At 42.8% G+C, this 15,168-nt stretch overlaps 1 protein-coding gene and 1 long non-coding RNA gene across 7 annotated transcripts in view; one reads left to right on the top strand and one right to left on the bottom strand.

Moving 5' to 3' along the window:
* Window positions 1-15,168, bottom strand: part of rfx2 (regulatory factor X, 2 (influences HLA class II expression)) — a 67,182-nt gene that overhangs the window by 26,195 nt on the left and 25,819 nt on the right. For all 6 annotated transcript variants that reach the window (XM_041839421.1, XM_041839424.1, XM_041839425.1 and 3 more), the window contains exon 2: window positions 7,814-7,927. In XM_041839421.1, the coding sequence (XP_041695355.1) occupies window positions 7,814-7,918 (105 nt within the window). In that variant the 5' untranslated portion in view covers window positions 7,919-7,927. The remainder of the gene's footprint in view (window positions 1-7,813; window positions 7,928-15,168) is intronic.
* On the top strand, window positions 8,891-10,185 carry LOC121533465. Its single transcript, XR_005994467.1, has 2 exons — window positions 8,891-9,020; window positions 9,818-10,185. It is a non-coding gene; the product is annotated as an uncharacterized LOC121533465 (long non-coding RNA).

The raw sequence follows: 15,168 nt of genomic DNA, 5'->3' as shown, positions 1-15,168 counted from the left end.
ACTGCTTGGTTTCTACGGATTCTCTCGTCGACCAATGTCCTTTTCCCCGAACAGCTGTGGCAATACAAGGTTACAGGTCCTACTTGTACTGATCAGAAACTCCTGCCTAGCCAGATCTGATCACACACGACAACATGATATCAAATGATTCATGATGCCTTCAGCCACATCTAAGCTAATGCTTGTTGATATATTTTGGTGGTTCTTAATATACTGTACACTGGAAATAAATTCACATTAAAAGGATTGCTCTGCAGTATAATAAATCTGTTGAGAATTCCCTTTTAACATTCTGCTGCTCTTTCCCAGTACATTGTGTGAGGGGCTTGGCTCCCCTGGGGAGAATATTGTGTGTTGGGAGTGAGGTGGGATGCTGTGATGTAGCGTACTGTGTAGGGCTGTTGCAGTGACCATATTACTGCCACACCGGCAGTCATGAGTCATGACCACAGTAAAATTCCACGTGACCGTTGAGTCACGGTAATCTCCTTTTATGAACTCTGGACATGCCTTGGTAGTACCCAACTTGCTAACTACCATCAGGTCCTAATGGCCTGGTACTCCGGGCTCTATTGTCCCTCTAACCACTCTGACATCAATGCAAATGCAATTGAAAATCACATCAAACACTTATCAAAACAGTAGGCCTATCATACTTTTAAAACTCACATAACTGTGATGATCAATTTGAAGAAAGAAGTTCAACAGCAGGTTGAAACAGTGTAAAACATGGTTGTTGTGGATGTTGTTTCAAAGACTAACACAATGAAATGGGCAGTGCTTTCTAAGGTGATTATTGATTCAAAACTCTCATACGCATATTAGAGCTTATGCATAGGCTTATGAGCCCAAGCCAGAAAAATAAATCCTGAATTAAAATTATGATTGTGCCATTATACAAAGCCTACTACATATTCCGCATGGCAAAAAACGAAAACAAAACTGATTTAAGATGTCTTTGGTACATAATTGGTCTAGCCTATACTCCAAAATTAAACAAATTTGAATAATCGCCTTTGAGTGTGGACCGTATTATTATGCATACTGGATGGACTGGTTACCTTATGCTACGCTCCAAAATGTCAATCCATGAGTCTGGGAGAGAATGTATAGCCCTAGGCAATGCTGTTGGTTCATTGATTGTGCAGGGTAGCTTACTGTTAGCCTACAATTAGTGAATTTGATTTTTAATAGCCTGGTAAGGGTATTTTTTATATTTCCATCATTAAATTGGCTATACAGAATATCTCACCACCATGCGTTTCCATCTCCTCCTCTCTCTCCTTTATGCCTTTCCAGAGCGTGCAGACGGGCTGTCAACAGTTTAGTGAAATATGTTTCGTTTTGAAAACATGTTACTATCGATGTTCATGAACAGATTTCACTTGGTTTCCCAAATTAAGCACTGGGTAGCTGCAGGAACAAAGTTGGAGACCCCATGGCATACAGAGTTTAGGCGGAATATCACCTGTCGGGCAGAGAGTGCATGCTCCTCAAACAGTGGTTGATGCGTGGCGTGAAATAAGTGTTCTTATATTTATTTCTCAGCTGCTCATAGGGCTGGGCAATATGGCCCAAATATCATATCACGGTATTTTTTTAAAAATTGGACGGTATGACAGGGTGGTAATGCATACATTCTAAGTGATTTCAAATGGGTCTTTCTCCATTCTGATTGTTTTATACTGTTCAATTAAACGTTCAGCAATTTCTGCATTTCCTGCACTCATTCGAGATCATTTCCACACTGCCACGTAGGGCTACACGATATGGGCAAACAATCGAGGCCTTATTTTTAACCAAATGTTGTAATTGTGATTTGACTTGCGATTTAGAGCAAAACATTTGGGTGAACTGTTGGAATCATGGAAATAGAATGATTATTCAAATTCTATAGTTAGAATATAATAGTGGCCACTTTGAATAGTGTTGTTTGACATGACAACGAATGAAAATGCCAGGGAGGAGTTATTGTGATATGGTAGGATGTTGACAATTGTTGACAACGGGTGGTTCTAATCCCGAATGCTGATTGGTTAAAACCGCATTCCAGCCGGTGTCTATTCCACAAGTTACCACCGGCTAAATCTATGATCTTAAAATGCTGATTTATTCTGCTCCATCTGACTGTGCAATCCATTGTCTCATCAGCCCAGCCAGGCAATTTATAAACTTGATCTCGACTATAAAAAAGCATCTAGACATTATCTCATTTATTTTAGAGTAACATTTAGTTTTCAACAGCAGAGATTTGTAAAAACCTTGCCTCCGTCTCCGACATTTGCAACATTGTTTCAATATTAAATTTTTATCTCCAGCTGTCCCATAGTAATGAACGTGTCGGGAGTCTAGACGAGACAGACAGGCAGGCAGCGTTTCTCAGCCAGTCAGCTGGCATCATTTTTACCCCTTTTTCTCCCCAATTTTGTGGTATCCAATTGGTAGTTACAGTCTTGACCCATCGCTGCAACTCCTGTACGGACTCGGAAGAGGCGAAGGTCGAGAGCCGTGCGTCCTCCGAAACACAACCCAGCCAAGCCGCACTGCTTCTTGACACAATGCCCATTTAACCCGGAAGCCAGCCGCACCAATGTGTCGGAGGAAACACCGTACACCTGGCGACAGTGTCAGCGTGCACTGCACCAAGCCCACCACAGGAGTCGGGCTGGCATCATTTTAATGGATATATACAAATCAATATAAATTGAAAGAAAGGTCAAACGAAACAAAGTGCAGCTAGTTTGCAGTCTTCCCAGCTTCAGTTTGAAGTAATTGTGTTAGCTGTGTTCTTGTCTAGCTCCTCTGAACAACAGTGTCCTGACGAGAGAGCACATTTTCTATGCCAGGCGACATCGCGCTTCATTAGCTCATTGTTATGGATGTATCCAAATAAATGTCACTAGAAAACAGCTTAAAACAAATGCAACTACTGTTGTTATTCTGGCTACACTGTTTGACGTTACTATAAATTAGCCGTAGTTGGCTAGCTAGCAAGCAAGGGATAAGAATGTTGCCGGCCAATATGGCAATGGAACATTTAGAACGAACGACTGGGTCGCGTCTCTGGCAACCGATATAACGAACGACCAGCCGGCTTGGGTAGCAGCCCTAGATTTGTGTCGGGACTACATCTTGTGGAAGGATTAAATAGTATGAATAAATTCATCAAAATAACGTTTAATGAAAATATGTCAATCATTATTTGAATATGTTGGTAACCCGTTGTACAAAAGTGATAATGCCCTCGAAGCCGGTGTTTGGAGGATATATTGGCACGGTTTGCCGTCCCTCAACAAACAACACCCGTGCCAATATATCCTCCAAAACACAGGCTTCTCTGGCATTATCACTTAAGTGTTTCCTAGGGGACCCTATAATATTTGGCTACATTGAATGTTCTCTTAGCTACTTCATGTAGCTAACATTCTTGCTTTGCGTATTCCTCTTTGATTTAGAAGGTACTGTTGCACAAACAACATGCTGATTTAGGTCTACACCTTCACTGGTATTATCAGGCTGTATACAGTGGGGAGAACAAGTATATGATACACTGCCGATTTTGCAGGTTTTCCTACTTACAAAGCATGTAGAGGTCTGTCATTTTTATCATAGGTACACTTCAACTGTGAGAGACAGAATCTAAAAAAAAAATCCAGAAAATCACATTGTATGATTTTTAAGTAATTAATTTGCATTTTATTGCATGACATAAGTATTTGATACATCAGAAAAGCAGAACTTAATATTTGGTACAGAAACCTTTGTTTGCAATTACAGAGATCATACGTTTCCTGTAGGTCTTGACCAGGTTTGCACACACTGCAGCAGGGATTTTGGCCCACTCCTCCATACAGACCTTCTCCAGATCCTTCAGGTTTCGGGGCTGTCGCTGGGCAATACAGACTTTCAGCTCCCTCCAAAGATTTTCTATTGGGTTCAGGTCTGGAGACTGGCTAGGCCACTCCAGGACCTTGAGATGCTTCTTTCGGAGCCACTCCTTAGTTGCCCTGGCTGTGTTTTTCGGGTCGTTGTCATGCTGGAAGACCCAGCCACAACCCATCTTCAATGCTCTTACTGAGGGAAGGAGGTTGTTGGCCAAGATCTCGCGATACATGGCCCCATCCATCCTCCCCTCAATACGGTGGAGTCGTCCTGTCCCCTTTGCAGAAAAGCATCCCCAAAGAATGATGTTTCCACTTCCATGCTTCACGGTTGGGATGGTGTTCTTGGGGTTGTACTCATCCTTCTTCTTCCTCCAAACACGGCAAGTGGAGTTTAGACCAAAAAGCTCTATTTTTGTCTCATCAGACCACATGACCTTCTCCCATTCCTCCTCTGGATCATCCAGATGGTCATTGGCAAACTTCAGACGGGCCTGGACATGCGCTGGCTTGAGCAGGGGGACCTTGCGTGCGCTGCAGGATTTTAATCCATGACGGCGTAGTGTGTTACTAATGGTTTTCTTTGAGACTGTGGTCCCAGCTCTCTTCAGGTCATTGACCAGGTCCTGCCGTGTAGTTCTGGGCTGATCCCTCACCTTCCTCATGATCATTGATGCCCCACGAGGTGAGATCTTGCATGGAGCCCCAGACCGAGGGTGATTGACCGTCATCTTGAACTTCTTCCATTTTCTAATAATTGCGCCAACAGTTGTTGCCTTCTCACCAAGCTGCTTGCCTATTGTCCTGTAGCCCATCCCAGCCTTGTGCAGGTCTACAATTGTATCCCTGATGTCTTTACACAGCTCTCTGGTCTTGGCCATTGTGGAGAGGTTGGAGTCTGTTTGATTGAGTGTGTGGACAGGTGTCTTTTATACAGGTAACGAGTTCAAACAGGTGCAGTTAATACAGGTAATGAGTGGAGAACAGGAGGGCTTCTTAAAGAAAAACTAACAGGTCTGTGAGAGCCGTAATTCTTACTGGTTGGTAGGTGATCAAATACTTATGTCATGCAATAAAATGCAAATTAATTACTTAAAAAATAATACAATATGATTTTCTGGATTTTTGTTTTAGATTCCGTCTCTCACAGTTGAAGTGTACCTATGATACAAATTACAGACCTCTACATGCTTTGTAAGTAGGTAAACCTGCAAAATCGGCAGTGTATCAAATACTTGTTCTCCCCACTGTAGCTAATTACATTTGCTCTTACTCTTACATTTATTAGCTAGCTAGCTAGCTAGCGATTAGCATTAGCAGCTAACAATTAGCGGCTAACAAGATTTAGGCCCAACTTGCTAATAAAATACAAAGTTAGCAGTTTGCAGATGTAAGAAACACAAACTACAATGTAATTATAGAACGCTAGTGGATTTATATTAAGAAGCAAAGTGAAAACAGCATCCTTGTCATTAATACTGTTGCATGTGCTGCATTGAGCACGCAGACTGAACGCAAAAGTCTAGTGGTCGAGGAACAACAAATGCGCTCGAGTGACAGGGGCGGGGCTATGTCAGTGTGGAAAGCGGCATGGAGAGAGAGAGAGCGGAGAGATACTCAAGTAGCGAAGTAAACTATAAAAATAGATGTTACACACAGTGTATCACATTTAACAAACTAAACATTCAAATACCGTTACAGAAGGTAAAGTAAAAACCCAAACCGGTCTGTACATCAATACCGGTATATCGTAAAATACGGTATACCGCCCAGCCCTAGCTGCTCATATTAAGCTCATGCTCTGCAATAAACCCGAAGTAGCCTACAAAACGGACCGACGCGGCCTCCATTCGCTATTCGAGTGCATACAGATGACATGTATTTTTTCCCCTGCTCATTTGATGGTGGGCCATTCTAAATCTAAACTAATTTTACATATTAGTAAAGAGTAGATTAAATTGAGAATAGTCTGATGGGTGAAAATATGATCACTTGATGAGAGAACAGCTGTGCAGCCTGAAGCAAGGAACAGAGCTCAAGCTTTTTTTTCTACTTTCTCAAATCATCAATAGCCTACAGTCATACCATGCAGCCCATATATGTTTGATTTCTAACACATTCTAAGGTTTGTATCATTCACAACTAAAGTTGCCAAATAACTCTAAATCTAGCATATAGGACCTGTTTCAAATGTTCACTTTTAGCTCAACATAACCACTTCATATGCACACTCGCTCTGTAATGGGAAAAAGATCCTTACTATTTTAGTCAGCTAAGTTAAATTATATTCTTCTTACTATACAATCATAAAATAATGTCACGGGATTTAGAAGCATATCTTGTCAGCTAAATGAACAAGCCTACAGCCTATGGCATGGAGCATAGCCAGATAACATAGGCCTACATTAGGCTAACTCCTACTCTGTTCTTCTGAAATACATTTTAGTCATTTTTTAGCATATTTTTTATTCATATCATAATGTTTCTTTACACCCGACTAAAATAAATAATGGATTTATTGTGATGTTTATTAAAAAATTTGATTATAATTGTTTTAATGTAGATGTTCCAAAGGCGCACATCAGTGGCTTGTATGTGTGGAGGCCTGGAGATGCTAAATGTGTTAATTAACGGTCAATAACCGGCTGACAAAATGTAATGACCGCCACAGCCCTAGTACTGTGAGGTAGAGTTATGGTTGAGTGAGAAAGACCCACTGCGCTGCATGTGAGAGAGTACAGCCTGGTTTTGTGTATTGATTTATTAAGGATCCCCATTAGCTGGTGCCAAGGCAGCAGCTACTCTTCCTGGGGTCCAGCAACATTAAGGCAGTTATATACACAATTTAAAATACTAGATTACATTTCATAACACTTTTCACTACACATTGTGTTCCCTCAGGCCACCACTCTACTACCACATACCTACAATACACAATCCATGTGTATGTGTAAGCGTGTGTGTCTCTTCACAGTCCCCGCTGTTCCATAAGGTGTATTTTTTATCCATTTTTTAAAATCTGATTCTACGTCTTGCATCATGTGGAATAGAGTTCCATGTAGCCATGGCTCTATGTAGTACTGTGCACCTCCCATAGTCTGTTCTTGACTTGGGGATTGTGAAGAGACCTCTGGTGTCTTGTGGGGGTATGCATGGGTGTCCGAGCTGTGTGCTAGTAGTTTAAAAACAGACACCTCGGTGCATTCAGCATGTCAACACTTCTTACAAAAACAAGTAGTGAAGAAGTCAATCTCTCCTCCACTTTGAGCCATGAGAGATTTACATGCATATTATTAATGTTAGCTCTCCGTGTACATTTAAGGGCCACGGGGCCTCCCGAGTGGCGCAGCGGTCTAAGGCAATGCATTGCAGTGCTTGAGGCGTCACTACAGATCCGGGTTCGATCCCGGGCTGTGTTGCAGCTGGCTGCGACCGGGAGACCCATGAGACGGCGCACAATTGGTCCAGCGTCATCCGGGTTAGGGGAGGGTTTGGCTGGCCGGGATGTCCTTGTCCCATCACGCTCTAGCGACTCCTGTGGCTACAGTGTTTCCTCTGACACATTGGTGCGGCTGGCTTCCGGGTTAAGCGAGCAGTGTGTCAAGAAGCAGTGCGGCTTGGCAGGGTCATGTTTCGGAGGACGCATGGCTCTCGACCTTTGCCTCTCCGGAGTCCATACGGGAGTTGCAGCGATGGGACTAGACTAACTACCAATTGGATATCACAAAATTGGGGAGAAAAAGGGGTATAAAGTACCAAAACAAAACTAAATACATAAAACATTTAAGGGCCAGCCTTGCTGCCCTGTTCTGAGCCAATTGTAATTTTCCGAGGTCCCTCTTTGTGGCACCTGCCACACGACTGAACAGTTGTCCAGGTGAGACAAAACTAGGGCCTGTAGGACCTGCCTTGTTGATAGTGTAGTAGTTTACCTGTTGTGAGGCTGGGACAGGCTGCACCACGGGGGCCTGGGCGGAGGTGGACGTACGCAGCGCCACACTGGATGACGAATCGGACCCTCCCTCTGAACTCTGCATGCTGGGAACCTACGGGGAGAGAGGGATGAGGAGAGATGGGGGAGTGAGGGAAGAGGAGGAGTGAGCACAAGGATATCCAAGGCAAGAGACAAGACACACAGCCCTGCCAGACAGGACAGGAGAACAGCCAGCATGCATCCCTACTCAGAGCCTGGTCTGCGCATGTGCTGCCATGCCAAACAAATGGGCTTTTCACAGCGTGCCTGAGAGAAGGGCCAGGGCTTTCATATTGCCCAGGAGGGGGTCCAGACCAGGCCCCAGGCCCCTGCCAAGTCACCTCAGAGTCCTAGAGACACCTCACCTCTGGCCTTTATTACTGGAATATTAACAACACTGGTAAAGCCAGCAACACTAAGCAGCTGCTTAGTATAAGTCCAGCTGCTAGGAAAGAAGCAGATTAAAAAGTTGTGGTGAAAACAGTTGTGAGTATCGTCAGGATTTAGGAGGCCCGGTCCTCCAAACTGTAAACACTCTCTCTCTCCAACATTGGGTGAAAATGTGCACAGCATGGCAAAAGGGAGTGAGGCGAGCTAAAAATGTAGTGACACAAAGGCTCTCTCTTTCAGAGCGAGAAAGAGAGGGAGAGGGGAGAGGGGAGAGGGATGGGTTGTTGAGAAGAATGGAACTGCAAGGGGAAACTTTTTTGGGGGGATAAAAAAAACTAAAAAAACTTTCACAGCCCCTCCAAAGAAGAGAGAAAAAAGATTGAAATGGCAGTGGGGCTCCTACCCCCGCCAGGGCCTGATGATATCCAGTGTTTGTTTCTAATGAGAACTGTTCTCTGGGGGCTCCAATAATCCAGCTGATATCAGGAAATTCCTCAATGCTTTGTAAACGTTTGCCGGTTGCTATGGTGAGGAATCCATGACGACCACCCCTAACTCTGCCCCGCTCTCCTCCCTCCCCCCACTGTGCTGTCCTTTCTCTTATTTATAAAGCTCATGCACAGGAACTTTCAAATGTGGCCACAAAGCAAGGGAGGAGGTGAAGGAGAGAGGAATAAAGAAAGGGGTTGAGGGTCTTGCAGGAGGGAAGAAGGCAGCACACCTCTAGAAGATCGGGAGCTAAAACAAATGCCTAATCAGTCAGCAGACATGGATAAGTATGGAGTGATTTCAGTGCAAAATTAAATTGTATTTGAATTCCATAATTTTGAATTTGTATTATAACACTGAATTTGAATTTTAAAAAATTTGAATTTGCAATGCACAAATTGGATCATTGAATTAAGAAATTTAACTTGCATTTCATTATTTAAAACTGAATGTAATTAATATTGCGTTCAGTTTTCAAATTCAATTTGAATATTCAAATTCAGTATGTATATATTCATTTTCAATACGGTAGATATTGCATTCATTGTCTGTGTATGAAGTTTACAAACTATCATTTCAAGTTCATATATTCAACTTCTCAGATGCATTCAGATTCAGTTCTCTAAATTCAGATTCAAAACCAGAGACAACATCCTTGTTCTTTGCCAGTTAGGAAAGGTAGCGGAGAACAGATAGACTCAAACGCTCTCTGTGGTAAACAGAAGCTTCTGGCGGTTTCTGAAGCCAATGTGGCAAGTTGCGCAAGCTAACTAGCTGCAGTGTCAACCATGTTGCTAGCTAACGTTAGCTAGATCATCCGGTCAGTCCAGCGCAGCATCCTCCCACTCCATTGCTCTCTCTCTCACTCTGTGTGTGTGTGTCATTGTGTTTTTATGACAAGGCCTATACGCACGTCATACAGTCAGTGTATCATCTCAGTAAGCTTTGTGTGTGTGTGTGTGTGTGTGTGTCATTGTTTTTATGACAAGGCCTATACGCACGGCATACAGTCAGTGTATCATCTCAGTACGCTTTTTGTGCCATATTCTAGAAATACATTTTGTGTGTATGTCTTTATTTACAGCTTGTAGTGAAACAACCGAGGGTGAGGAAAATAGGCCAGCCAAGAAATGAAAATACCCTTCAAAGTGGAAAGGAGAGGTTCGCAAGAGAAGGAGGATGGAGGGTAAATCCTACCTTGGCAGGAAAAAGATGATTGAGTCGACTATGGCAATTGATATCTGCACTGTTTGATTATTTATTACCAACACGATTCTTACTTAAATACCTACGTTGATGTTTAATTCCATGCTAAAATGTGTCCGATTTTCATACTAGTAATATGATTGATAGTGAAATTTCGATATTGATTGTTGTTTGACTGTTGTAATACTTACCTGTCCCTTGATATTTCATTCTGAGTGAAAAATTAAACATTCACCATCACATGTACTTGAAAGTTGTTGTCCTTTTTGTTTGTTGTCATAGCTTACCAGAAGGTGTAAAAAATTACTAAACTAAATTTGTAACTAGTACTTTGTTTTCTGACCAGACACTTTTTCACTCAAGTGGTTTCTTAAGAGGGCTACTTTTACTTGAGTAAATTACAATATAAGTAACGGTACTTTTACTTAAGTACAGATTTAAGGTACTCTACCCACCTCTGCAATTTTATTTTATTTTATTTTATATATAGCGTGAGCATCTACACTGGAGAAAAGTTGATCGTTCTACAGTTGGCCTACATCTGTCAATCAACTGATGTCCCAAATCAGCTCATCAACTCAACCAGGGTAATAAACAGTTAATTATTGGTTTTCACACGGGTAGCCTACAGAATGTAGCCTATAGGAATATAATCAAATAACAAGCGGCCTATTGCAACGATCAATGGCACTAGATTATCGAAAGCTGATGTCTCGTTAAACCCTTAATAGCACACAGCTGATCTCAATTGCAACCATTATTGGTCACTTCATTACCGCTCCCTAAAAGATGTTACCTTAGTTAGAGATCTGTACATAATGAGGAGATGCTCATGTCTCCGCCCTAACAATTAGGGTTGGTAGGTATCCAGATTTTCATACCGTCATTCAGTTTCTGTACCAAACCGGGGTATACGGTATTACCGAATGTGCACACAAGGGGCGCTATAAAAATACATTTTTTTATGTACGCACAAAACTATTTAGGCAACAGGGATCTTGATCCAGGAGGGGATTGAATGTCTCGGCTGTACCAAGAAGCTTGATCTTGACATCTAACCACTTAGCTAGCAAGTTAGCAAATCAAATGCATAGCTGGAGCCCTGAGCTGGATAAAATTGGACATCTTAGATTTCTTATAGTTATACCTCACTTATAAGTAGTGGCATAGCACGCACCCGCAGGCCCTGCAAGGCGGGGGTGCCCCCAACCCCCCCAAAACCAAAAAAACACAGTGCATTCGGAAAGTATTCAGACCCCTTCAATTTTTCCACATTTTGTTACGTTACAACCTTATTCTAAAATTGATTAAATAGTTTTTTTATTCTCATCAATCTACACACAATACCCCATAATGACAAAGCAAAAACCGTTTTTTTATAAAAATTTATAAAATAATTAAAACAGAAATATTACATTTTCATAAGTATTCAGACCATTTACTCAGTACTTTGTTGAAGCACCTTTAGCAGCGATTACAGCCTTGAGTCTTCTTGGGTATGACGCTACAAGCTTGGCACACCTGTATTTGGGTTGTTTCTCCCATTCTTCTCTGCAGATCCTCTCAACCTCTGTTAGGTTGGATGGGGAGCATCGCTGCACAGCTATTTTCAGGTCTCTCCAGAGATGTTTGATCGGGTTCAATTCCGGGCTCTGACTGGGCCACTCAAGGACATTCAGAGACTTGTCCCGAAGCCACTCCTGCGTTGTCTTGGCTGTGTGTTCACGGTCTTGTCCTGTTGGAAGGTGAACCTTCTCCCCAGTCTGAGGTCCTGAGCGCTCTGGAGCAGGTTTTCATCAAGGATCTCTCTGTACTTTGCTCCATTCATCTTTCCCTTCATCCTGACTAGTCTCCCAGTCCCTGCCGCAGCATGATGCTGCCACCACCATGCTTCACTGTAGGGATGGTGCCAGGTTACCTCCAGACGTGGCACCTCGCATTCAGGCCAAAGAGTTCAATCTTGGTTTCATCAGACCAGAGAATCTTCTTTCTCATTGTCTGAGTCCTTTAGGTGCCTTTTGGCAAACTCCAAGCGGGCTGTCATGTGCCTTTTACTGAGGAGTGGCTTCCATCTGGCAACTCTACCATAAAGGCCTGATTGGTGGAGTGCTGCAGAGATGGTTGTCCTTCTGGAAGGTTCTCCCATCTCCACAGAGGAACTGGAGCTCTGTCAGTGACCATCGGGATCTTGGTCACCTACCTGAACAAGGCCCTTTTCCCCCGATTGCTCAGTTTCGCCAGGTGGCCAGCTCTAGGAAGAGTCTTGGTTGTTCTAAACTTCTTAAGAATGATGGAGGCCACTGTGTTCTTGGGGACCTTCAATGCTGCAGACATTTTTTGGCACCCTTACCCAGATCTGTGCCTTGACACAATCCTGTCTCGGAGCCCTACGGACAATTCATTCGACCACATGGCTTGGTTTTTGCTCTGACATGCACTGTTCTCTGTGGGACCTTTCATTTTTAATAAATTAGCAAACATTTCTAAAAACCTGTTTTTGCTTTGTCATTATGGGGAATTGATGAGGACAAAAACATTTACATTTACATTTTAGTCATTTAGCAGACGCTCTTATCCAGAGCGACTTACAGTTAGTGAATACATTTTTTTTTTTTTTTTTATACTGGCCCCCCATGGGAAACGAACCCACAACCCTGGCGTTGCAAACGCCATGCTCTATCAACTGAGCTACATCCCTGCCGGCCATTCCCTCCCCTACCCTGGACGACGCTGGGCCAATTGTGCGCCGCCCATGAGTCTCCCGGTCGCGGCCGGCTGCGACAGAGCCTGGATTCGAACCAGGATCTCTAGTAGCACAGTTAGCACTGCGATGCAGTGCCTTAGACCACTGCGCCACTCAGGAGCTATTTAATCAATTTTAGAATAAGGCTGTAACGTAACAAAATGTGGAAAAAGTGAAGGGGTCTGAATACTTTCCGAATGCTACCTACCTACCTACACCCCTTCAAATTATTAGATTCGGCTATTTCAGCCAAACCCATTGCCGACAGGTGTATAAATTCGAGCACACCGCCATGCAATCTCCATAGACAAACATTGGCAGTAGAATGGCCTTACTGAAGAGCTCAGTGACTTTCAACGTGGCACCGTCATAGGATGCCACCTTTCTGCCCTGCTAGAGCTGCCGCGGTCAACTGTAAGTGCTGTTATTGTGAAGTGGAAACTTCTAGGAGCAACAACGGCTCAGCCGCGAAGTGGTAGGCCACACAAGCGCACAGAACGGGACCGCCAATGTGCTGAAGCGTGTAGCGCGTAAAAATCATCTGTCCTCAGTTGCAACACTCACTCCTGAGTTCCAAACTGCCTCTGGAAGCAACGTCAGCACAATAACTGTTAGTCGGGAGCTTCATGAAATGGGTTTACATGGCCGAGCAGCCACACACAAGCCTAAGTAAAAAATATACATCTTTATGATTCTGGGGGTCAATTACCTTGTGTCAAGCCATGGAAATGTCATAATAAGATGAGTTTGCCGTTAGTGAAGAGATTAAAAACGTTAATTCTATCAAGACACGAGCAGTGCAAATGACAACAGCTGGAGTGCACCTGATTTGTAGGGCTAAGCATGAATAGTCATTGAAAATTGTGAAAAACATCACTACATTCCCATTAAAGTGAGTTGAGAAAATTATGGTTAATCTAGTTTATGTGATAAAATATGGTGTCTCTAGATCTATCGATCTCTGAGTGATTAGGGAATATATATACAGTACCAGTCAAAAGTTTGGAAACGCCTACTCATTCAAGGGTTTTTCTTTATTTTTACTATTTTCTACATTGTAGAATAATAGTGAAGACATCAAAACTATGAAATAATACATATGGAATCATGTAGTAACCCAAAAAGTGTTAAACAAATCAAAATATATTTCAAATAGCCACCCTTCGCCTTGATGACAGCTTTGCACACTCTTGGCATTCTCTAAACCAGCTTCATGAGGAAGTCACCTGGAATGCATTTAAATTAACAGGTGTGCCTTCTTAAAAGTTAATTTGTGTAATTTCTTTCCTTCTTAATGCGTTTGAGCCAATCAGTTGTGTTGTGACAAGTATGGGGGGGTATACAGAAAATGGTATTTTACCAAATAGGGCTAAGTCCATATTATGGTAAGAGCAGCTCAAATAAGCAAAGAGAAACAACAGTCCATCATTACTTTAAGACATGAAGGTCAGTCAATACGGAAAATACAATTTCAAGAACTTTTAAAGTTTCTTCAAGTGCAGTCAGAAAAACAATCAAGCGCTATGATGAAACTGGCTCTCATGAGGACCGCCACAGGAATGGAAGACCCAGAGTTACCTCTGCTGCAGAGGATAAGTTCATTAGCGTTACCAGTCTCAGAAATTGCAGCCCAAATAATTACTTCACAGAGTTCAAGTAACAGACACACTGTGTGAAGCAGGCCTTCATGGTCAAAGGACACCAATAACAAGAAGAGACCTGCTTGGGCCAAGAAACACGAGCAATGGACATTGGACCGGTGGAAATGTGTCCTTTGGTCTGGAGTCCAAATTGGAGATTTTTAGTTCCAACTGCCGTGTCTTTGTGACATGCGGTGTGGGTGAACGGATGATCTCTGCATGTGTAGTTCCCACCGTAAAGCATGGAGGAGGTGGTGTTATGGTGTGAGGGTGCTTTGCTGGTGACACTGTGATTCATTTAGAATTCAAGGCACACTTAACCAGCATGGCTACCACAGCATTCTGCAGCGATACGCCATCCCATCTGGTTTGGGCTTCGTGGGACTATCATTTGTTTTTCAACAGGACAATGACCCAACACACCTCTAGGCTGTGTAAGGGCTATTTTACCAAGAAGGACAGTGATGGAGTGCTGCATCAGATGACCTGGCCTCCACAATCCCCAGACCTCAACCCAATTGAGATGGTTTGGGATGAGTCGGACGGCAGAGTGAAGGAAAAGCAGCCAACAAGTGCTCAGCATATGTGGGAACTCCTTCAAGATTGTTGGAAAAGCATTCCAGGTGAAGCTGGTTGAGAGAATGCCAAGAATGTGCAAAGCTGTCAAGGCAAAGGGTGGCTATTTGAAGAATCTCAAATACAAAATATATTTTGATTTGTTTAACACTTTTTTCGTTACATGATTCCATATGTGTTATTTCATAGTTTTGATGTCTTCACTATTATTCTACAATGTAGAAAATAGTAAAAATAAAGAAAACCCCTTGAATGAGTAGGTGTCCAAAC

This window comes from Coregonus clupeaformis, chromosome 20 (assembly GCF_020615455.1).
Source record: "Coregonus clupeaformis isolate EN_2021a chromosome 20, ASM2061545v1, whole genome shotgun sequence".
Lineage (NCBI taxonomy): Eukaryota > Metazoa > Chordata > Actinopteri > Salmoniformes > Salmonidae > Coregonus > Coregonus clupeaformis.
This window is presented reverse-complemented; position numbering and strand designations above follow the sequence as displayed.